General features: G+C 42.9%; 1 protein-coding gene across 2 annotated transcripts in view; it reads left to right on the forward strand.

Annotated features, from left to right (window-relative positions):
- The window catches only part of CSNK1G3 (casein kinase 1 gamma 3), a 132,915-nt gene that overhangs the window by 68,635 nt on the left and 38,779 nt on the right, over positions 1–25,501 (forward strand). For both annotated transcript variants that reach the window (XM_066603121.1, XM_066603122.1), the window contains exons 5-6: positions 23,592–23,740; positions 25,145–25,379. In XM_066603121.1, the coding sequence (XP_066459218.1) occupies positions 23,592–23,740; positions 25,145–25,379 (384 nt within the window). The remainder of the gene's footprint in view (positions 1–23,591; positions 23,741–25,144; positions 25,380–25,501) is intronic.

Raw genomic sequence — 25,501 nt, forward strand, 5'->3', positions numbered from 1 at the left:
AACTTTTTTTTTTTTTGCTTTTTTTTAATACAATTAGTAATAAGTTTAAATTGCCCCCCTTTTGCCATATCTATAATAAAAACCATGTAAATCATAAAACAAAAATACATATTTGGTATCGCCGTGTCTGTAAAAGTCCGATCTATCAAAGTAGTGCATTATTTACCCAGCACAGTGAACGTTGTCGGAAAAGGAAAAAAAACCCCGCCAGAAATGCACTTTTTCAGTCAACCTGTCTCCCAGAAAAAATGCAATAAAAAGTCGTAAGTATTCTGAAATGGTACCAAAGTAAACTACAGGAGGACTTGCAAAAAATTAGCCCTCGCACATGACGGAAAAATAAGTTATTGGGCACAGAAGATGGCAGCAGGAAATAATTTAAAAATATTAAATGTCTTTGAAAAATAAAAGTAATGCAGCAAAAAAAAAACCTACAAGTTTGGTATTGTTGTTGTACTGACCCATAGAATAGTTAAGTCATTTTTGTTGCAGTTTGTGCGCCATAGAAATGAGACACACTGAAAGATGGAGGAATGTAGTTTTTTTTTTTTTCTTTCATTTTACTCCACTTAGAATGTTTAAAAAAAGTTTTTCAGTACATTATATGCTACATTAAAGAACACCATTGAAAAATACAACTCGTCCCACAAAAAACAAGCCTTCATACAGTGATGTTAAAGGGGTTGTCCCGCGGCAGCAAGTGGGTCTATACACTTCTGTATGGCCATATTAATGCACTTTGTAATGTACATTGTGCATTAATTATGAGCCATACAGAAGTTATAAAAAGTTTTATACTTACCTGCTCCGTTGCTGGCGTCCTCGTCTCCATGGTGCCGACTAATTTTCGCCCTCCGATGGCCAAATTAGCCGTGCTTGCACAGTCCAGGTCTTCTCCTGTTCTCTATGGGGCTCCGTGTAGCTCCGTGTAGCTCCGCCCCGTCACGTGCCGATTCCAGCCAATCAGGAGGCTGGAATCGGCAGTGGACCGCACAGAAGAGCTGCGGTCCACGGAGGCAGAGGATCCCGGCGGCCATCTTCACAGGTAAGTATAGAAGTCACCGGAGCGCGGGGATTAAGGTAAGCGCTCCGGTGAGCTTTCTGTACGTCCCTGCATCGGGGTTGTCTCGCGCCGAACGGGGGGGGGGGGGGGGGGGTTGAAAAAAAAAAAAAACCCGTTTCGGCGCGGGACAACCCCTTTAATGGATAAATAAAGGAGTTATGATTTTTTTAAAAGGGGGGAGGAAAAAACTAAATTAAGCGGTTCAAGTTCAAAGTTTAGAAAAAGGAAAAAACTTTTTTGTCAAAAATGGGAAAAGAGAATGTTTTGTTATACCTGCATCTATAAAAGTACAATCTATTGAAATAATTCTATATCCCGTGAATGCCGTAAAAGTACACAACACCATAATTGTGTATTTTTTGTTTTTGTTTTTGGTCACCCCCATCTCCAAGAAATAAGTTTGTTTTTTTTTTTTAAATAAAAAGCAATAGTCATATGTACTCCAGAATGACCGAAATAAAACATGATGTAAAGATAAAGCTAAAAAGATGTCAGATATTTTTGCTAAAATCACGTTTTACAAAAACACAACACTATATAAATGTTGCATTGCAGACCTCTTTAAAATATTTTCAGTATGTTTATGGGACATTTTTAAATGGTGTCACTGAAAAATACAACTCACTCTGCAAAAACAAGCCCTATGGCTATGTTGACAGAAAATACTCATTGTCAAGAAAAAGTATTGAGCACTTAGGAGTTGTCATTTTGCTGCAAATCCCAGCATGCAGTAATATATCAGGCAGATGGGCAAATGAGTTGTGGGGTGATTTAGATGATCTGTCTTGTCACTTGAGGTCCTAAAACTGGCTCCCCCCATGGCCTATGAAAGGCTCTGAGGCTACTTGCAGGGACCTCCTGCTTGTGTAGAGCTTGTTGACCACTAGACGCCTCTACAACGCCATTGAAGAGATTTCACCCTGTTAACAGTCTGAGAGGGGCGTATTATTGGTATGTGAGAAGATGGATGGTCGTATCGATGAACTGCCAGCCACCTGGGCCATTCTGACCAGACTTATGAGGTTTTGGGACCAGTGGATGCGTGAGGGCATGGACACAAGGGGACCAGGCTCAGGACACTCAACAGACCACCAGTAGAGAGGATCATCTGATCATCCAACAAGCACGAGCAGCTCTGACAGTTTGGTTGTGCGCCATCCAGAGACAGGTGGCACCATCGTAAAAGACCGTCATGTCTGTCGGAACCATTTCCAGGTGCTGGGCTGAAGAACATTTGGTCTCACGGCGCCCATTATGTGTACTGCCTTTGATGACCACCGCCACCTCTGTTTGCAGTGCAGTGGGAATGACAGAAGTGAAATACTAGAGTGGAACTGGGTTGTCTTCAGTGACAAATCCAGGTTTAGCTTGTGCACTGGTGACTAAATAATTATACCCCCCCTTAAAAAATTCTGGAGCATCTTTTCTTATAACTCTGTTGTGGTGTTTCTCTGTTATTACTCCTAGAAATTTCTGAATAAACTGACAACTAGGCAGTTTAGCATTTGGGGGCATGTCCTTATATACGCACCTTGTCCAATCAGTGCTGACAGTTTCAGATTCCGTATGTACACATCATTTTGACAGTAGGAATGTTAGCACCCAGTTGTCAAATTTTATTAATACCTTTCTAGGAGGAAAAACTGAGTAACAGGACACCAGGGTTTTAAGACCGATGCCCCAGAACGGTTTGTGGAGATTGCAAGTCAGGAGTGGAGCAGGATCTCTTTACGTTGCAGCACTTTTCCTTCTCTAAACGTTCTTTACATAAAACTGGAATATTCCAATAAGGAATGCATTATTAAGCCAAGAAATATATCTTAAAGCAGTGTACTGTACCGATGCATAGAGAGAACGCCCTACATTCTGGACTTTTCTTAGAATCCCTTAAAATTCCAGACATTAAGCTACCTAGGAACATTACTTCAGTTGTAGCGATTTTTGCAAAAGCCCATTAAACAATTTTATTGGAACCTAATAAAAGCCTTGTTGCTGAGCATTTTGTACTCTGGAGCGGGCCAGCATTCTCTTACACAGAGCTATGTTATGAAGGAAAAACTACAGCAACCTCAACAAGCCAAGCAACATCATTTTATGACATGGCTATAGAATCCTCGGGACTTCCGTGTACAACTAGGAGTTATTGTTTTTAAGTTGCAAAATTTGGCATGCAGTTGTGTCTCAGGCAGATATGCAAATGAGTTGTGATTAGCTGAACGGTCTTGCCACCTGAGGCCCTAAAAGTGGTTCCATCCTTGGTCTATAAAAAGGCTCTCGGAGTCTCCTTGTGTGTAGTGGACCTCTTTTTCCGCTTGTGTAGAACTTTTTGACTACTAGATGCCTCTATGATGCAATCAAAGTGATGTCATTTAGTTAACAATGTGAGAGGGGCGCATTATTAAATGCAACAATCTCTATGGTCAGATCGACTGATTGCCGCCACCTAGGCCAGTCTGACCAGACTGTTAGAGGTGGTGGGACCAGTGGATGCATGAGTGTACGTACACATGGTGACTGGGCTCAGGATGCCCTCGACAGGTCAATAGTAGAGAGGATAGTCTGTCCGACAAGCAGGAACAGCTCCAAGTTTTTCATTATAAGCCATCCTGAGACGTGGCGCCATAGTTACAGGCCCATGTGTCTGTTGGAACCATTTCCAGGCACTTGGCTGAAGGACACTTGGTCTTTGGTGCCCATTACATGTACACCCACTCACCGTCGCCTCCGTTTCCATTGTTGTCGTAAACTATGAAGCTGGACTGCTACAGAGTGGAACCAGGTTGTCTTCAGCGACAAATCCAGGTTTAGTTTGGCCACTGACAAGCCATGTTAGTGTCTGGAGACCTAGAGATAAACTCCCCAATCCTGCCTTGGCTGAGAAGTAGTACACTGCCCCCACTGCTGGGGTTATGGTCTGCGGGGCCATCGCATATGATAGTTCGTGACCCCCTACTAGTCGCACAAGGGACAATGACGGCTCAACGATATGTTCAGAACGTCCTGCAGCAACATGTGTTCCTCTCCTCTCAGGGCTTGCAAGAGGCATTTTCCAGCAGGACAATGCTCGGCCGCACACAGCAAAGGTGAAACTGGATTACCTCCACAACATTGTCACACTTCCGTGGCTGCCTGGTCACCAGACTTATCACCAATAGAACATGTATGGGACCATCTGGGACACCAACTTTGACATCCTATGAGTTTTCCTTATCCAGTGACTCAGTTACGGCAAATGTAAACTCATAAGCTGCAGGATACCATATGGAACTTGTATGCCTCCATGCCCGCCCGTATTACCGCTTGTATCCAGGCTACAGACGGCCCAACAGGGTGCTAGAGCCTCAATGCCTGCTCGTATCATCTTGTATCCAAGCTAGAGGCGGCCAGCAGGGTACTAGAGTCTCCATGCCCACTCGTATCACATCTTGCATCGAAGCTAGAGGTGGTACAACAGGGTACTAGAGCTTCCATGCCCGCTTGTATCACAACTTGCATTGAAGCTAGAGGTGGTACAACAGGGTACTAGAGCCTCCATGCCTTCAAGGGATACATTTTCTGCCATAAACTGTCCTTTTGCTCTGATATTGTAATCACTGACTTATTTGAACACTACAATCACACAGAGAAAGTTTCACTCCATTCCAACTGCTAGGTGCTTGATCACCAGATTGGAGCAAAATACATTACATTTCTGGCTGACTGCAATAATGTCTGAAGTACCAGTCAAGCATGACCTGCAACATGTTGTGGGATCGCTGCAGAAAAATCGAAACGTTTTACTGTTAGTGACTCAGAATGAAGCAAATTTGGGTGAAGGCAGTGACTCCCAGCACCCCTGCCGATCAGCTGTTGGAGAGGGCCGCAGCACCCGCAGGAGAGCTGCAGTATCTTCATTGTATACCAGGCACAGCACATTGTATATTGGACTGCACTGCAGGAGGGCCATGTAATCAATGGATAAGCTATCACAGACCAATGAAGAGATTACAGTGCTCACATGTGCTGCTGCCTCTTCACACAGCTGATCAGCAGGGGTGCCAGGAGTCTGCCCGTCACCAATCTGACATACATGACCTATCCTAAGAGGAGATGATCACTGTCCGAGTTGTGGAAAAATTCTTTTAGATCTGTCATATCCTAAAGTAGTGACAGATGCTCTGTTTTCAGCAGTATGTCACTTATGGAATAATGTGCAGTGGTTTTTAAGAACTTACATGTTGTCCCTGCAGCGCTCCGCAAGATCCAAGTCCAGATTATGCAAGACTCACTGTTAGCCCTGCCCACCATCCGTGATTGGCAGTTTTCTCCCCAGGCAGTATAATAGCTAAAAGTCTGCCAATCAGGGCTGATGGACGAGGCTAGCATTGCCTCATGAATAAATTGAACTCGCATGGGGAGCTGCAGAAACAAGTTGCAAGTTCTTAAAAACCATTGCACATTCCCTACACATGCTGATTTCAGCAATAGGTCAGTCACTACTTTATGCTGCCTTCAATGAAGACAACGAGGGCCGATATGTTTTTAACAATATGCAGGACAGCGCTCCATTATCGGAGTCTATTCTGTATACTGTAACATACGTATGCAAGACTGCCTCCTACATTGGAGCGCTGTCCTGCACAGTGTTAGGAATATGTCGTCTCTCGTCCAACATCGGAACTCTGCAGGGAAATCTTAAATTCGGGCGAGGGCTGACACCGGATTGGAAAGGGTTACAACGTCACAGATTTTTTTTTTTCCCCTACACCGTGTGAATGAGATTTTGAGAAAATCTTAGGTTCTGTGTACACACATTTTAGCTTCATGTTTGGCATGCAGAGAAGGAGCTTTTCAAATGAATCCTTAGGGCTTAGTTCACCTAACATAGGCCAAAACTATCGGCAAACCTTTTTATTAGCTTTATAGGGAATCTCAGCAGACTACACTTTACTATACAGGGGGTCACCACAAAAAGAGCCCACCCCACTATATACTTTTCTCTTACAACTGAAGTCTGTGGGTCACGTATTTGCCTGCACAGTGGCATACAATGGAGCGTTCTATCAGGGGGGTCAGAAAAACCACCCAACGTATAACTACGATGAAAGATGGAATTCAGTCTGCACATAGCTATACTGGGACATGCACAGTTCAAGTGGGTACACGCAGCAAGGAAGTTGTGATCTTCGTTTTGCGTGAATAATCCCTGACCCAAGGTATCATTGTGACATGACAAGTAATGGTTGTGAATGCAGCCACGTTGTTACATGCAATATGATGGCCTCTGATAACGAGCAACTTCTCATTTTTAATCATTTTTTTCCTTTGCTGCTAAACAGGCTAAAATACCAAGACACTTTTTTTTAACCTAAGGTAATCACATGCACCGCAATTCCTTAATATATACTTATCTGAATTGAACAGGACAATTTTGATCAGTACTCATCAAGGAATCGCTTAGATAAAAGAATGGGGTATATATGTTCTTTGGATTGGGTTCAACATCCCACAGCCATCCCAGCCGCCCATGTACTATACACACCAACATTCTCCATATACTTTTTGTATCTTTCTCCCCTAAGTCGACACAGCTTCTTTTCCCAGCATCCTGCGCTCCCCAATACTGGCCCTGCCCATAGGACGCAGAAAGCATTTTTCGTTCACAATTGTGACAAGTTAGAATCATGACTCAGCAAAATGGCGATCAAATTCATTCCGTTAGTTGCTCAGCCATAGCATACGGTCAAAATTTAAGTTTTCCAGGATCCCAACAGGTCAGCATTTTTTTTCCCGTCTCCTATTGGTGTTGCAAAACCTAAATCGCACATAATTTAGAGCCAAATCGTACTCTAAAATAGTAACACAACGTCAATGCAACAGAACATCCTAGACAAAATCCCATGCATTTTGTCACTTGATAACCAAATTTCCCATGCAGCCCTAGCAATACTGCGCTGTGACTTCCTGCTGTGATAAAGGGTGAGTGGTGCTGCACGGAAGCCAGAACGCTGGGGTGTTCACATGCTTGCTGCAGTATCAAATGGACTATGACATACTGATTAACTATAAGGGAAACAAGTATTTGGAACGGGCTCAGTAGCTCCCAATTATGTTTTTCTTGAGCCGACAATACTCTGTTATTTCTAGACTGCGACATAAGTACAGTATCAGATGGCAGTATATCACCACATACATTCAGCAGAACAACAGACGGTGTTTTTCTGTTTTGCGTAGTAAATGTAAGCAATCTCACAATATTTGCTAGAGGCGGCCATGCTGCTATTCTTCATACAGGTAAAATAAAGACGCTAACAAGGAGCCCTCTCTTTCACTGGTCTCTCGGAAGCTTCCCCAGGGAAGTCTCTGGTTTATAGACACACGGTATAAATGAAAATGTGGCTTGTTCCAGCTGTACAATATATAAAGGAAGCGCTAACAATACTGACTGGAGCGCCTACACAGATGTCCTTGTGAAGCTCCGCTTGACACAATGGACACGAGCACCACTAATCCTTCTGCACCTTTCTGCCGTACACATCATTTCCTTCCCAATTTCCTTACATTATATGCAGAAGAAAAAGGACCTATAGAATCTCCCACACAAATGTGACTGTGTACAGAGAAAAAATTCCCCTTCTATAAACACAGTTTGCAGAACGTTGTTACTACACGGGCAGGTAATCTGCATGTAACATGCGGAGATCCGTTTAGTTCTATTTACAGGTAGCAAACAAAGGCAATATGTTCAGACAAATGATACTTCCATCTCCATACTGTTGGCAGTAGCTTTCCATTAGCACTTGTGGTGCGGGGGTCTGCCGATGTGCTGCAACAATGATCGCTATGCTCGCAAAAAAAAAGGCGCACCCGTATGATCACTAGATACATTACATGGATCAGAGATGTGAATGTGTATTATACCAAGAGAGCTTTAATTTTTCGTATTGACCACTGCACAGAAGTGAATGGGAGGGCACATTAGAGGCCAATCGAATAAGTTGAGTTTTTCAATGGATTACATGCGTGCCAAAGAGGTGCCATTAAATAACTTGCCCTGGTACGGCTACGTCAATAGAAAAATTAAGTCGTTATGGTTCTGAGAAGGCTATGATGGGAAGAAAAAAATGAAAGAAATTGCTGTGTTCTTAGCACAACCCTTCAGATTCTCTATTAGATAGGCTCATTTGGAAAGTATGTGGGGCAGTTTCTTAAATCACCTTTATTTTTACTGGTGGGTTAGTGATCTGTACTTTATACTAATCTTGCTCTTCCGGTAATAGAAATCCAATCTCTAAGCACTGACTTCTTGGGTAACCTGTGATTGGCTGCTGTCCATAAGGCAAGTCTATCAGAGGAGGGAGAATTGCAGGGGGAGGAGACCACAATAGTTAGAATTGAAGATGACAGTGGGTGTGTCTCGGACTACTGCCGGCTCCGTGTAGACAGCATAAACTGTAACCACAGATCACACTTTTGTCCCAATCGAGAAAATGGTGGGGGAATTAAAGTGCTTAGCTTCTGGATTGATGGATGGATATCTCCATATCCAATTATGTATTTAGCACTTGGCATAGTATTCTCTTTGCCGCCTTCACTATGTGACGATCTCCTTATTTCTTTTTTGCCCATTTATATTTCAGCTTTTGTATCTGGTCTCCTAGGAAATTGCTAGCGAATCTTTGCCCAATACGCAATGTTATGCGTATGCACTGCAGATCGCTTGCATTAATTGAGCCCGTGCCCTCGTAATAGAGCATGCTGTGATTTTTCTTTAGCTTGTGGAATCTGTAACTCTTACCCACGTGTCTGAGCGAACCCATAAAAGTCCACGCCTTTCAATGCTCGCGTTTTGTCCGCGTGGATGGCGATTGCGGAATCCACAGTTCAAATCCGGTTGTGTGAGACCAGCCTAGGAGATTTTAGTTTGTTTTTCAATGGAATTGTACAGATAACGGGTCATATTGAAGGTGGAAATCTGAAAGAACTCATCTTTGGCAAATTTTTTAACATGACACAAAACTGTCATTTTAAAAGGGGTGTGCAAACTTTGTATATCCTCTGTGCATTTATAAGCTCCTCGATGTAAGCAGGCGACCACTGAAAGGTCCTACAACGTGCCTGTCCTACTAGACGTGTCCAGCACTACAGCCCGTGTCCTGGGGAAGATACTATGTTATATCATTCCCAGAGGAAAAGGCTGTAAACAGGAAATGCTTGAGATGATGATCCAAGACCCTCGGAGGAAAAGATCAATATGGTAGAAAAGACCCCAAGTAGCCGACCGCGCAGCATCACTAGTCTATTTATCATGGGAGCTACAACAAAGGTTAATGAACTGCAGGCCGGCGCAGCAAGACTTCTATCTCTGAACAGATATTAATAAGTAAAATGTACCTAAACCAAAGAGAAAACTGTAAAGGGTAATTATTGTTCCTATCGTAGCCTTGTCCAGCAGACGACAAGCGCAGCCGGGGAGATCCACTCATTAAGGGATTGTCAGTTTAGAGAGAGCAAAATGTCTTTATTACAATTTATTATGAAGGCACCTATTTAACAGCGTAGGGTATATTTACCAAGCCCATTATTTTTACATGCGTTGCGAGAAATTACACTCAAAAATAACCCATTGTTTCCAGTGTGTCAGTGTACATGAGGGATTTTTTTTTTTTAACCCCCTCTTCTTCCAACCCCCTTAACCCCTGCCCCTCCCATCCCCTATCCCTGCTTTGTAGCAAGAGTGCAAGATTGAAAAGTCGCAGCATGTTATATTTTTTGGGGCAATCCTGTTGAAGACCGGAGACTGCCAAAGAATGGTACAGAGGGTGCAGGTTTTGCAGCCAAGCGTGAAGGACATCCTGACACTTGTGAACCTACTAGGACTAGAAGCCCACAGGTTGTCTTCCTCAGTTGCTCCAGTCCTGATTTATAACTTGTGCAATGTTGGAGTGAATGTAAGCGATCGCCTTCTTCCTGCTGCCGAGCATTTCAGACATGGTTTAACTAAAGAAGTGTTGTTTCTACATTTTAACTTAAATTACGTGCCTTGCATGTGGCGTCTCAATAACATATGCCATAGCTCAAGCATTTGAACTATTTGGCCCAGTGCCACCTCTATACCAAACTACCTTTTTTCTAAGCTCTTCTGAACATTTTTCTTTCTTTTGTGTTTAGCTCCAGTGAACTGACACTTATTACTGTATCCCAGACTCCTGTAGATACGGTATCCCAGTATCTCTTTAAGATTTTAGTCTTCATGGATATTAAAGGAACAGTAGTCGGGGCTTCAGGTAATCTGTTTCTGTATTATGAAGGTGAGGCCATTCTTCTTGGGCATGTCAGTAGATACGTCCCAGATTAGGTGTAGGAGAAGGCTGGTAGTGTGGGAGACAGATGTAGAGCTATTTCTTTAGAAAGTAGTCCTCTACAGGGGACTATACGGGATTGTGCTGAGTTCATTGTACAAAGTTTGTTGTTCACACTGATATACCTTTACTTGGCCATATAAAAAAAATATATACAGTTATACCTCTACTTTCGTTGCCGCCTTCCTTCACAGTTTTCCAGTTTTGCCAATTTTTGCCAGGCAGAATTTTGCCTTTTTTTGCCGTCGTCTTAGTTTCGTCGGCGGCTGCCTGCCCACATGACCTCACTGCCCAATCACAGCCATTTATGGATTGCTCCAATCACAGCCATTCATGGATGAATGGCTGTGATTGGAGCATCCAGCGCTGGCTGAGCGGGCTGCCACTCAGCCAATCAGAGCAATCTCTTGCTGGAGGTGGGGAATTTCATCAAGATGCTCTGCCGGCTTAACAAGCCTGCACGGAGGTCCGGAGAGTGGCCCCTGGTGCTTTCGGATGGATTACCAACAAAACTAGAGGTTTGACTGTATATCCTGAGAAAAACTAAGTACATACATGTTGAATTCTGTGGTTTTATGTATCTAAACATTATAAAAAACCTGGTCCTTTTTAGAAGGTCTTTTAAATTGGGTAAATACAATCTCAGATGAGCAACGACACATGGCAGATTATACAGAGTCATTATTTAACAAAAACTAGGACAAAATACGAAAAAGTACACTTCCTGAATCAATAGCTTGTAGAAACACCTTTAATAACTTGAAGTAACCATTTTCTGTATGATTTGGTCAGTCTTTCATTGTCCTGGAGGAATTCTGGCCTAGTCTTCTGTATAACGTTGCTTCATTTCATTGAGGCTTGTGGACATTTGTGTAGGTACAGCTCTCTTAGGCCTCCCTCACACACGGGGCAGAACGCCGCAATGTGCAACATGGCACTTTGCCGAGATCTTACCTTCACTTTCGGCCACAACTCCTTGCCGACAACTTGTTTTAGTGCGCCCCACCATTATGATGGGTGATGAGGTGCACTAAACAGACAAAAATAGGGCAGACAGCATTCGAAAATCACAATGCTGCAAAGCGCCGTCCAGAGCTATGATCAAACGCATGTCTGCGAGGCCTAAGTGATTTAAATGGGAGCATTAGGGCTCCCACACACTTGTGATTGCGTTTTTTGTTAACGTGATTGTCAATGGGACTTTCTATTGTAAAAAAAACGCAACGCAACTGCGTTTTTGGTGCGTTGCGTTTTTAACATTAGAAAGTCCCATTGACAATCGCGTTAACAAAAAACGCAATTACAAGTGTGTGGGAGCCCTTAGGGCTCCTTTCCACTGGCGATAGCGATATCGCTGCGAGAAAATCGCAATGTTAAAATCGCATTGCAGCAAAATCGCAAGCTTCTGCGTTGCGATGCGAGAATCTGTTTTGCCATTGCACTGTATGGGCGAGAGAAAAATGCAAAACGCTGAAACAATCCTCCTGCTGCGATTGTTACTCCTCGCTTCGCAGCTTGCCCTTAAACATCGCTAGTGGAAAGACTGTCATAGAACAACATGTGTGGGACTTTCCTGCAAGAGCACTCTGGCATCGCACTGAAACCGTGCGATTATCTCGCCAGTGGAAAGGAGCCCTTAGACCGCAAATTAACGCAGCGTTCAAAACAGTGTTCACGGTAAAAAAAGCCCCTGTGTGAGAGAGGCCTTAAGGTCCCACCACAGCATTTCAATTGGGTTGAAGCCTGGACTTTGATGGGGCCACTGCCATACCTTGAATGTTTTCTTTTTCAAACACACTGATGTAGATTTGCATGGTCATAACTTGGGGTGAATTTGCTGGGACGTCCACTCCTGGGAAGATTATCAACTGTCTTGAATAGAGATGACGAATACTCAGTAAGGCCGATTTCGCAATCGAGCACCGCGATTTTCGAGTACTTCACTACTCAGGTGAAAAGTACTCGGGTGAGCGGGGGGTTGCAGCAGGGAGTGGGGGGGAGAGGGAGAGAGAGAGGGCTCCCCCCCCTGTTCCCCGCTTCTACCCCCCACTCCCCTCTGCAACCCCCCGCCCCACAGCGCACCCGAGTACTTTTCACCCGAGTAGTGAATTACTCGAAAATCGCGGTGCTCGATTGCGAAATCGCCCTTACCGAGTACGTTCGCTCATCTCTAGTCTTGAATGTTTTTCACTTTTGAATAATCTTTCTAGCTGTAAAAAAAAAAAATAAAAAAAAATAGGGCAATAAAACTACTACATTGGTAAAATCCCTAAAAAGTGTCTGGTCACCGATGACCAAAACACCCTGGTGCTTAAGGGGTTAAATAAAGGAACTGGTGGTCCATACCTGGTGACTAATGGATATCTTTCCTGGATAGTAGGGGGTGCCTTTTGGTGCTGTGCCCAGGGCTCCCCCAATTGTGTGAGTATATATTCCTCCCTTGTCGTGTTAACAGCATTACCTCCAGTGCGCTTTAGCGCTTTATACTCTGCCACCTTATGTATACTGAGTTTGCAATTCTTATAAATTTGTTTGTTATAACAAAGCCTCTCAGACGTAGTCAGCAGTACAAGGTAATTGCGCAAAATAATAATGTGGGTTTTAAAAGGCCCTCTGAGTGAGTGGTACATTCAGTCCTGCCAGCGAGTCAGATATCTCTGTGCTCCATTTTGTATTAATAAAAAGCAGACAAATTAGATTTTAGACCAACTTCTCCTGAATAAAGTAGATTTGCTGTGTCAATGTTCTCTGCTCTAATTCTACTAGTGAAATCATTTAAGATACAAAACTTCTCAGACCATTTTTGTTCCTCTAATAGCCTGTGTGTCTCATCAATCTTGTAATTTACATTTTTTTTGTTTTACTACTGTAAATGGAGTCTGATGTGCTTGCCGTTAGGAGTCTTCCTTCCAGCCCCTCTGCAATCCACTTACTGTTGTTAGGCATCCAGCTTCTCTAGTAACTTAGATATTGAACGTCGTCTTGGATGTGGGAGGGGATCTTTTCACAGGATCGGATTCCTTGTACCCGCCCTGCTCTGCATGCTGTCAGATGCTCTCAGATCCATGTGTACACAATTTCTGCGCCTCCTGATGATATAGATTATATACGCTGTAATCAGCAGCACGCAAGACCTAGTAAAGCCAATTATAAAGATAAGAATGATGCTGCTTTGTCCACATATCTAATGCCTACAACATAGAGATACCAGTATGTTATAGGTAAATATAACATTAGAGGCAGAAATTGTGTACACACTGACTGCAGACCTAAGAGCATCTGACAGCATGCAGAGCAGCGTGAATGCAGACCCTTACCCAATAGCTAAGAAAACGTTTTAGTGCTCCAATTGCTAGAGAACCTGCATGCCAAATAGGAAATGGTTAGCAGAGGGGCTGCTCCGCAAACTTTGACAGTAATCAAACAAAAAAAATGTAATAAAAGTATATTACTAGATTGAGGAGACTCTCACAAGTTATTAAATGAGCATAGGTTGGCTGAAATGTAAGTGTCATTTTAACCCATTAAGGACCAAGCACTGAAAATTTACGGTGCTTGGTCCTGGGCTTTAAACCCAGGTGATAGTAAAAATACGTTGAGGGCTTAAAGCCTCTGCTTCTGCAATAAATAAGAAGCTTTTCAGGTTGTCAGCTGTTAGTCACAAGTGATAATCCGAAGGAGAAGGCAGGAGGGGTTTTTAACCCTTTCTGCCGCCTTCTTTCTTTAGTACAGACCGCTCAATGAGCGCTATGTACTTAAAAATGGAAGTATAATCTTCCACTACACGAGTTGGCAGTCGCGTGACCGCCGGGATCCCCTGCTACTGGTAGGCTCTGCCAGTGACTAGTGTCACTACAGAGGATGTTTTTCCCTGTAACTGAGGCTCCTGTGGATGCTCCAGCTACAGTGAGAAAGTGTCAAATTAAAAGAAAAAAAAAGTGACTGTCCCCCAGAGGTCTTATATGACCTCACGGGGACATAGATGGTAAAAAATTACGTTCATAAGTGCAACAAAATAACATTAAAATATATACAGAAAAAAAGAATATGGCTTAATGCCGGCACCAACCTAAACCATCGCCGTATGGGCCCTGTAATCCCAAACCATACATATATATCATAACATCCGAAACACAATGTGGAACCCGTTCCCATACTTTATTTTACAGTAAGTATACTTATTTAAAAAGTGTGTGTGTGTGTGTGTGTGTTTTTTGTTTGTTTTTTTTTATTATAGCTTTTTACCCCCAATAAATCTAAAAAAATCCCAAAAACAGTCAGTGAAGAAGATAATAAAAATTATAGCCCTATATGTCACGGAACAAAAACGCAGCCAAATTTAATTTTGTTAGCTGGAGGAAAAACTATAGGGCAGTTAAACCACCACTTGGGTGAAGTCCCTAAAGTGTCTGGTCCTAATGGTACAAAACAGTCTGGTCCTTAAGGCGTTAAGGCAACCAGGAGGAATCTCCCCTCTCCCCTTTCCAGTATCGATTATTTGTCCCCCTGGTTGAGTGTTAGTGACATGCCTCGTGGAAAGTCGTGTCTCATGCTGCGTTTGATCAGTTAGGATTCCAAGGATATCTGCTTTCATAATGAACAAGGCTGCACAGAAGTCAACGGCCTTTCCAAGAAAATGTGAGCGCTGGAAATGTTAGACATTTTAATTACATTTGTTTAGTGTTGACAAAGAGATTAGTTTTGTTATTCCTATTAGTTCTGAGTCATAGGATGTACATTTAACTATCTAACTGCAGGGTTAAAACAACTTTAATGTGAAGGTTCAGCTTTTCACTCTTCAGGGCATACATTTTATGTCCTGTGTGTGCTGGGCTTAAAAGGAGTGAGATCAGGAGCCGATCCCTCTCAGTACATGGCAGGTGTCGGCTGTCTGACAGTTGACACCTGCACACAACAGCCGAAATCAGCATGAATGCTCATCGTGGCTCTTAACCATTTAAATGCCACTGTCCATTCTGACAGCGACATTTAAACGCTCTGATGGCATTGTGTGGGGGCTAGAAAGAGAATATAGAAGACTTTAAAATTGCAATAAGAGAGGATATCCATATTCTCAGAAAGGGAAGTAGAATATCCTGGCTAAAGCTAGAACAAAGACATTAGGGAAGATGTATTAATCTCAGTGCTTCGTACTCAGGTCTTAATATTATCCCTGCTGGCTCATGATGCACCAAATATATGAAGAGTTTCTACTGTCAATTTTACATAAATGTGTCCGTCTAAGATTGCCACACTCATCCCAGCAAGCCACACTCCATCTGTACCCTGCTGTGGAAGTGTTGCTGATCTTGTGTGTAAGGCCGCAGAATACTGCTAGTGTAGCATTCTATTGAATGCTATGAAAATCCATGCTGTCGTTCAAATGGAGCCGGCTCTGAGATTCACGTTTGTGGAAAATTTAAAGACTTGTCATGCCAATACTTTATGTGGTTTCCATGTCAGGCTGCCATGCGCAGATCTGCATCAAAATCTGCAGCAGATCTGAGTTTTGTCATGGATTAAACAGTCAGATCCACTTTAGAAAAAAATCTTTAGATTTAAGGCCCATTTACACGCAACGATTATCACTCATAATGAATTTGCACAATAATTGTTACATATAAATGCAGGCAGTCTCACACTATTCGTTCACTTGTCGTTTATGGCTATTTTTTTAGCTGGCAGGCCGTTCACAATTCATTCCATTTGAATGGGAATTGTTCAGCCTTTTGACTGGCTGGAGGACATAAGGGGAGAGGTGAATGATTTACCTTTCCAAACACAAGGAGTTCATTGTTTACTCATGCCAGCTGAAGACAATGAATTTCTTCACACTAATTAAAATCCTTCCAGACAGATAATCCCTCGCATAAACCCACTCCCACCTGAGCAAACATTGAATACTGCGTTTACTTTAGCCAATGAAAGAAACTGAGATTATTTCAAACAATTATATGTTATGCAGAAAAGGTCTTCATTTTGTTCGGTCGTTCGCATGTTTTAGCGATAATCGCTGCATGTAAAAGGGCCTTTAGCTGTGAAAGTGGCCTAAGGGTGCGTTTACCCGTAGCCTATTTGCTGCAAATTTTCCGCAGCGAGGAAAAAAATCTACATCTGAATCCTTTTTGTCTACTTTGAGAGCGACAACATTGGTCACACTATGGGAGTCACTTTGCCAATAGGAATTCCTAATAGATTATTACAATGCCAAACTTCAGAAATGCAGACGGAAAGTCTGCTCACTTCCTGATTGGTGGGGTCCCCACTATTCTCACAATGTAGGGGCCCCAGCGGTAGCCGAGCGCCGCAGCTTCTTGACACTTCCCCCTGTACGGTGTTGCACCATTTGCACACCTCCAATTATGTGAATTCATTGGAAAAGTCAGGGGACTTATGACGATTCCTTCCCCGTATTCGCAGGGATTTACGCCACATACCATATTGTTACTAAGAATGGAATACCCCTTTTTAAAGCTTATTTTGTGCTTTTTAGCTTCCCAATTATTGTTACTAAGAATGGAATACCCCTTTTTAAAGCTTATTTTGTGCTTTTTAGTTTCACAATTAAGGATGTTAGAATGGTTATTGTGGAGCAACTTTCTTCAACAAATTAATAAGTGTTTTACCCTTGGAATAACATAGTGGTAAACCAAGCTAAGCAGATTTATTGACAGCTGCTGGAACCAGCTGTACGGCTAGCCTCCAGGGTTCTGTGCCATTGAACTAGTACTTTGTTGATAGACATTAATGTTTTGGTGAAAGTTACTTGCAGAATGTACGGCATGTGTGTGAATGAGAGGGGAACATCTGACATTTCACGTATTAAAGTAGAGCTGTGTCTTTTTTTTTTAAATGCCAATACCTGTATAGTCAAGCAAAGTTCCTTTGTTATCAGAAGGGAAGACTGGGGCAAAAAAGTGCCTTAGTAACAGGAGCTTTAAGTTGTTTCAAACATGAATTTTAGGTGACCGCACCCAGGCAGACGCCAAAGTGGCAAGTCAATCAACTTTGCTCTCTACTCATTTTAGAGGACCCATCAGCCCTCCTGACATGTCTGTTTTTATTAAAGGGGTCTTCTAAATAAGGCCAGTTTCACACAAATGGATTAATTTGCAAATTCCATTATCGCTGTCCACGTGTATGACACGTGGACATTCAAATGCATTGACTTTTGCAGTTTCGCTCACACTTGCGTGTAGGAATTGCAGACTCCGCGAGCAGAAGGAAAATCACAGCATGCTCTTTTACCATGGATGCCCCAAGTGTGAGTCCCATTAATCTCTATGGTTACATTGCGTATGGACGCAGATTCGTACGCACGTTGCTAGGAGACCAGATAACAGAAGGCATAAAGAGAGCAGGAATTTGCGGCCGGCGCTCCTCTATGGGAGCGCCGGCCGCAACTGAAAAGCATGTGGCCGAGCCGCTTCAAAGCCTCCGCGGTTTAAACCGCGGAGGTTCTCCCGGTGGAAATCTCTCGGTTTTTGTTGCGGCCAAGCCGCGAGATTTCCGATGGGAATCCACCCTGTGTGAACCCACCCTTAGGCCGCCTGCAGACGAGCGGGTCGGATCCGGCGGCGAGAATTCTCGCTGCGGGACCCAACCCGAGAGCCTGCAGGGACGAGCGCGTACTCACCCGCGCCCCGGCTCTTTCATGTGCCGGCTGCCGGGCAGCCGGCGCATGCGCAGACCGGAGCCGGCGGCCGGGTGAGTGACGTTTCTGTGCGAGGCTCTGCGAGCCCCGCACAAAGATAGGACATGCTGCGGTTTGTTTGCCGCGCGAGATTTCGCGCGGCCAAACCGCGGCCGTCTGCATAGGAGTGCATATTGTAATGCACTCCCTATGCAGGCTTCCAGTGGCGGAAATCCCGCTGCGGGATTTCCGCCCGTGTGCAGGCGGCCTAAGTGGTGTGTGTTGCTTTTTTTTTTTTTTTCTTCCTTAAACTGGTTTATACTACTTCCAAAATAAGTAGTAGTATAAAACCATCCGAGCCAAGAGAGCAGTATCCCCATCCTGAAGGCTCTCAGAACATCTCACCATGACCACACAATGGATAGAAGGGTGTTTCTAGGGGGTTGAGGCTACTTTCTATTGTCATCCTCTGCTTGAATTTGTTCTTCCACAGCCTATACACTGTACATCTGCACGGTCTGGCAGCCCTACACAGGTCTTCCACTGGAGCTATATGCTTGCGGAATCTGACCAGTTTGGGTGAGCCCAGCCTAATTGTTAAATTGGCGGTAGTGGGGGGATATGGATACATATATTATATATTTATATTTTATATTATATATATTATAATAAATTACTGACCTCTTATAAACCTGGCGGGGGCTCTTATGGTAGTCCATGATATAGATTTATGGTATGTCAAGAAGCCATAAGGCATGGCAACATTATTTGTCAGATGCCGGAGCAGCCATCTGGTGCTACAGGGAGTATGTATTACTTTTATATAGTTTTGGGTTCATGGGGCCCAAAACCGTGTGTGTAGTAAAAAAAAAAAATACATTGGAACCCCCTTTTAATTACTTGTATTCCCCATGTAATAATTTTGGAGCATCTTTTCTTATAATTCTGTGTTGTGCTGTTCTTGTTGTTCCGCCTTTTAATATATGAATAGTCAGTCTGACATTGTGCAGGCATTGCTTACTATACAAGGGCACACCCCTTTGTCATGGGTAATGATGTCTAGTTATCAGTGTATTTGTAAGCTTCTAGGAGGAGCAGAGGAATGGCGCAATGTGGAGATGATCTAGAGGGATTTTATAGGGAAAACCGGGTAGTTGACTACAACGGACAGATCAGGAGGTGACGGGTCCTATTCAAATGTCTATTTACTGTTTCGGGGTTTTTGCCCCTCATCCGTGTGCAGTAGGATCCTGGCTTGGTTAGTGAGAGGCCTGTGATGTAGATCGGGAAGAGTTTTGGAACACAATACCAAGCCTGCCCACTGCTATAAAAATGGAGCTGTCTGCTTCCTGCAGAAATAACCTCCGTGCGCAAGCACTCCGGTTCAGAGAACAGCTAATCATGGAGGTCCCAACTGATGGATCCCAGCCAATCTAGTATTGGGGACCTATCCTGAGGATGGGCCATGGATAGATTACAACTGGACAACCCCTATAAATCCTATGAAATCTAGTACGTTTTTGAAGCTAGAATAGCAAAAAGGAGCCAATGAGACAGTGAAGGGAAGTATTTTGTGTATGTGAACCAGCTGACATCTTTGCACTATAACTATTACTCCTAATTCCAATAAATGGTCATAAAACCCTATTCCAATCAGCGCCCTGGGATGGGCTTTCTGCTAGTGTAATATGTGTATTATAGCTGAATTTGTAGACCATTCTTCCTAATCCCCTCTCATTGTTGACAGCTGATATATTTGCATAAGAAGCCGTGTAGCGCTCGTCATCTACAGATACGCTTCTATTGGATTGGAATTCTTCACTTTGTTATTAGGAAATATGTCGCAGATAAACCCTTTTTTGTCTATACTCCATATGCCTAATCCGGTTTAATCTGGTATATTAAACTATTGATGAGAACATGGCTAAGCCTCTGCTGAGTTGTGTGTATGGACTGAAATGGGATCTGAACTATTTTGCCACACTGATTTTTGCCTCGTCTGCCGTGTCTTATCGTGGCATTGTACGTATTCTGTCACTGGAGATGGACTACGTGGTAATGAGCTCCTGCGGATCAGTTACTGCGGCCACTTGTGTGACGGAGGGGAAAGGGCTGGTTGGAGGGAGCCGCCCTTGTGTTTGCATTCAGTTCCCAGTATGTATAGGTAGTGGAGCGTGCCCAGGCTTAAAGGTGGAGGCAGCAAGGCTTTCTTTGTACCATTACAAGTCAGATGTTTTTCAGTATTCACTGTATTAATGCAGCATGGGTTGTAAGATCTCTGCTTGCAGTCAACCCATAGAAACCTTCATGGTTTACTTCCAGTAGATATGGCAGTTTAATCCCATACATGTCACAACCTATAGCAAGTGGAGCATGTTAGTAAATCGCAGGGAGCGAGGGGGCGCTTTTGTCAACCATCGACACTCTGCAACGCTAACGCAAGATACCATTGGGCTTCCACAGCAGCCAGAGGCCTGACAAAGGAGTCCATGTCTGCCATGTAAGACCCCGCCTCCGGTAGTGTGTAATGCACTGTAATAGGCATTGTAGATTGCGCTACTTAAGTAATGCAGTGTACTATCCTAGTGATTGAAAAAAAAAATCACATCTTGCAGGACTAAAAATTGTGTCTAAAGTTTTAATTTAAAGAGAGAAGCCAGTTTAAAAAAAATACACATTTTCCCCCACAAAAACACATTTTAAATGGATAAAATACCCACAATTTAAAAATTCATAAAGACCCAAGCAATTAAAATATGGTGGTGGTCATCTTGCTTGGTGGACGCCATAACCATTATTTTAAAAACTAATGCAGTATTGGTATTTTTTTTTCTTCGGTTCACTTCCCAAAAAACGCAGTAAAAAGCATTCCAGAAGTCACATGTACCTCAAAATGGTACTAATAAAAACTTTACGGCCCAATGTCCATCAGCGGATCTGAATTGCGGAATCGGCATGAGGCACTTGCGCAGAGAATCCACAGTTCAAGCCACCCGTAGGGAAACGTAAGCGCCCACAATTGAATTCAAGCCTGCGAATTTGATTTGCAGGCCTTTTGGGTGTGGAAATCAAATCGCAGCATGCTCCATTTCAGTGTGGTTTCCACACGGACGGCTTCCACTGAAGTCAATGGAAGCTGTCCGATCCACGGCCCGTCCACAATTGACATTGTAGACGGGCCGTGTATTCCTCTGGAAAGCAGGAGTTTTAAAATAACCTCTACTACGTATGTGTGGCAATGCGCTGGCTGGCACTTCCATGCACATCCGCAGTAGATCCGGGCAGGCAAGCAGGGTCGTCTGCCATGGGCAGGGTCAGACTCCACTGCGGGCCCCCGCATGCGGAATCCAGCCCGCCCGTGGACATGAGCCCTAACTCTTCCCACAAAAAACAGGACCCCCAGAGCTCTGTTGCTGGGAAACAATATGGTTCTTTAGAATGCGGTGATGCAGAATCCGTTTTTCTTTAAACGCTTAACGCTGCAGGGCGTACATTTACACCCTCAAGGTTCAGGGTTTGTATGGAAGGGATCGATCCCAGCTTTTTGTTACAGCGACACACCCACAATAGCTTTAATCAGCGATGTCACTATTAACCCTTTTTAAATGCCCTGATCGATATTCGGGGGTTCCGTATGGCCCCCCTCGATGAGATCACGGGGCGCCATGAGGTTGCCATGGACCTTTTTGAAAGCCCCCAGGCTGCCATTGCAGACTTCCTGTTAAGCCTTGCCTGTGTCGTGGCTTGATTGTCTGTCAGATCACTGTGTACTTCTATGGCATTACATCATTCTGCAGGAGCGATCAAACCATCGCAAGTTCTTGTTCCCTATGGGGACTAAAGATAAATTATTAATTTTATTAATAAAAATTTAAATTAATAGTTAAAAAAAAACAAAAAACTTTTACCATACTTATATTAAAAGAAATCTCCGTAGAAAAAAACATACTTGCTATTGCTGTTTCCATAAAAGTCCGATCTATCAAAGTATTGCATTATTTACTCTGCATGGTGAATGGCGTCAGAAGAAATAAATGCCAGAATTATGCTGCTTTTCTTATTGTCATCCCATCTCCAAGAAAAAAATGTAATAAAAAGTGATCAAAAAGCCATGTGTACTCCGAAATGGTACCAATAGAAACTACAGGACTTCCTGCAAAAGACGAGCCCTCACAGAACTGTGTCGATAGAAAAATAAAAAGGTTATGGCTGTCAGAACATGGCAGCAGAAAAATATTTGGAAAAACAGTAGTAAACAAGACCCCCTCCAAAGATGACGGAATCCCCCCCCCCCCTCCCCCCCCATTTCACTCTTCTTATAGTGTACTGAAAAACTTTTTAAAAATTGTATGGTACTTTAAATGGTGTCATCGAAAAATACAACTCGTCCTTTGAAAAACAAGCCCTCAGACAGCTATGTCGATGGATAAATAATATAAGCATTGTGATTTTTTTTATTTTTATTTTTTTAAAGTGGGGAGGAAGAAACGAAAATGTGGGAAAGGCCCGCATACTGAAGGGGTTAAAGTTTTATTTGTGTGCGACTGTAGTTAAAAAAGAAGAAAATAATCAATATAAACTTGGTATTGCAGTAATGGTGCTGATCCAGGTGACAACAAAAGTATCGCGCTATTTTTAGTGATTGAATGCCTTGGAAACAAAACCCAAAAAGCAATGTTGGAACTTCTGGGGGGAGGTTTACATCACCCCTACACCCACCCGAAAAAAGAAAACAACTTTGCCATCCAAAAAGACAATTTGTCACACAACAACAAGCCGCCTTCCTTGTATGGCTGTGTCAACAGCTAATGACTCTTGAAATGTGACTATGAAAATAGTTTGGTCCTTAGGGCGAGCACCCACTGGCGATTGCGTTTTCCGCGGGAAAAAAACGCAGCGTTTTCGCCGCGTTTCCCGCGATTTTTCCGCGGCTTTTCCATTAATTTCCATTGACTTTCATGGGTGCATTAGGAGAAAAATAGGGACACATATGCAACTGACAGTTCCTATGTTAAAAACGCAACGCAAAAAAAACGCCAGTGGACAGAAACACATGTTATCTCTATGCCTGTGCAGGAAAAACGCAAAACGCAGGTAAAAAAACGCCAGTGGGTGCTCGCCCTTAAGGCATAAAATAGGCTGGATTCCAAGGGTGGAAGTTTGGGGAAAAAAATTGCTTTGCAGATAATTGATTTTTATTTAAGGGTGTTCCATTTTAAGACTTGGCTAGGGGGCTGATAAGTGTAATATAGAGAAAAACCCATGAACTCTCCTTTTAAATGCCCTGTCAGTCCGATCGCAGGCACTCTTAGTGGTCAACTGCAAATGATCATGCACGTGGCCACTGAAACTAATCGCTACCGTTGGTGGTTATGTGCCATTTATGCACATGTGACGCTGTGGCTAATGGTCACATCATTGATTTGTTAGTGTCTCAGAAACCCCTTTAATATCTCCACTACCGATTTATGTAATGTTTGTCTAAACAAGGCAGCTCAAGAAATTCAAAACCTGTAAATATTACAGTTGATATATTTCTTTTCTCCCCATTTAGATGGTGTACCTCAGGTTTATTACTTTGGTCCTTGCGGTAAATACAACGCCATGGTGCTAGAACTACTGGGACCAAGTTTGGAAGACTTATTCGACTTGTGTGACAGGACGTTTTCCCTGAAAACCGTTCTTATGATAGCCATACAGCTGGTAAGTCACGTGCACAGTACCTGTGATTTCCTCACTTATTTCTCCTGATGTGAATGGATGTCTTGTTCATTGTTAATGTTTATGGTACATACATGTAATCATTGCTGTTGGTGGCGTTGTTAAAGGGGTGGTCTCACAATAGCCACTACTCCTCCCAAAGTGTGAGGCGGAGGGTGCGTATTTGCACCTCTGCTTCAGTCACTTTTAACGGGAGCATTGAAGGTAGCTGACTTCTAACACTTGTGACACTTAAGGACAGGTGGACAGCTATGTTCACCTGCCCTACATGGGTGGTCTACAATACCCAGAGAGGTTATCAAAATGGGGGTTATTTAGTTTAGAAAAAAGACAGCTGAGGGGCGACCAAATAACTGTGTATAAATATGTTAGAGGACAGTACAGAGATCCCTCCCATCATCTATTTATACCCAGGACTGTGACTGTAACAAGGGGGCAACCTCTGCGTCTAGAGGAAAGAAGGTTTCTACACTAACATAGAAGGGGGTTCTTTACTGTAAGAGCAGTGAGACTATGTAACTCTCTGTCTGAGGACATGGTGATGGCAAACTCAGTAAAAGGTGCCTGGATGCCTCTTTTGAGTGAGATATTACTTGTTGTAGTCACTGATTACTTCAGCAGGGTTGTTAATCCGGGGAATATTATGATTTCCAGATTGAAGTATTTTTTTCTTCCCCCTAAAATGAAACAAATTGGCTGAACTAGATGGACATATGTCCTTTTTTCAGCCTTACACAGTTACTATGTTACGTTCGTGACAGAGATATACATACCGCACGTTTATGAGTTATGGGTATAAATGCATCTCTAGCTGTATTGCTGATAGAGCCTTGATTTTGGTCTTGTTTTAAAGCAAAGATTCTTAGCTTTAAAACAAGACTACAACCAAAGTTTCAATACAGCCTGAGGTATAACTGTTAGAAGATACTACCTTGCTTCAATGTCTACAAGGGTATAGGCGATACATCCTGGGCAGGAAAAGTGTTAAATCAAGTGTGTGTATATGTGTGTAAATATACAATAATTTATATTATATGTGAATGTGATGGTCACAGTTAACCTCCTCCCCCTTCTTGCACAGTGACCTTGGCACATATCGCAAGGGATATCTACAATCATCTCAAAGACATTGGGTCCCCCCGTCTATGGTGGCAGCATTAAGAGATATGCTTTTACAGCAGGCTCACAATAGTTATATACAGACATTAGAATAAAAAAATCTACAATCAAAAAATATAGAAAGAGATTTGAAAAAAGTAATGTCAGTATCTAGTTAGGAATAATAAAAATATTGGTGATGCATTCCCAATTTTGTGAGCTGTGTGAATCTGCATAACCACAATAATATGCTTCTAATTTTGAATGCTTGTACACTTTGTCTTACAGATTTCCCGCATGGAATATGTTCACTCAAAGAACTTGATATATAGAGATGTAAAGCCTGAAAACTTTTTGATAGGTCGTCCAGGAAACAAGAACCAGCAAATAATTCACATAATAGATTTTGGTTTGGCGAAAGAGTACATAGACCCAGAAACAAAGAAGCACATACCCTACAGAGAACACAAGAGCCTTACAGGAACAGCTAGATACATGAGTATAAACACGCATTTAGGAAAAGGTAGGTGTGGCAAAATGATTGAGAATCGAATGTTTGGAGCAATAAAGTGATGTTTTTTTGTTTTTGGTGAAGTACAATTTCTGTAGTTCAATAGACCTGGGGACCTTGTACTGCCATTATGT

The sequence above is a fragment of the Eleutherodactylus coqui genome, chromosome 5, assembly GCF_035609145.1.
Source record: "Eleutherodactylus coqui strain aEleCoq1 chromosome 5, aEleCoq1.hap1, whole genome shotgun sequence".
Classification (NCBI taxonomy): domain Eukaryota; kingdom Metazoa; phylum Chordata; class Amphibia; order Anura; family Eleutherodactylidae; genus Eleutherodactylus; species Eleutherodactylus coqui.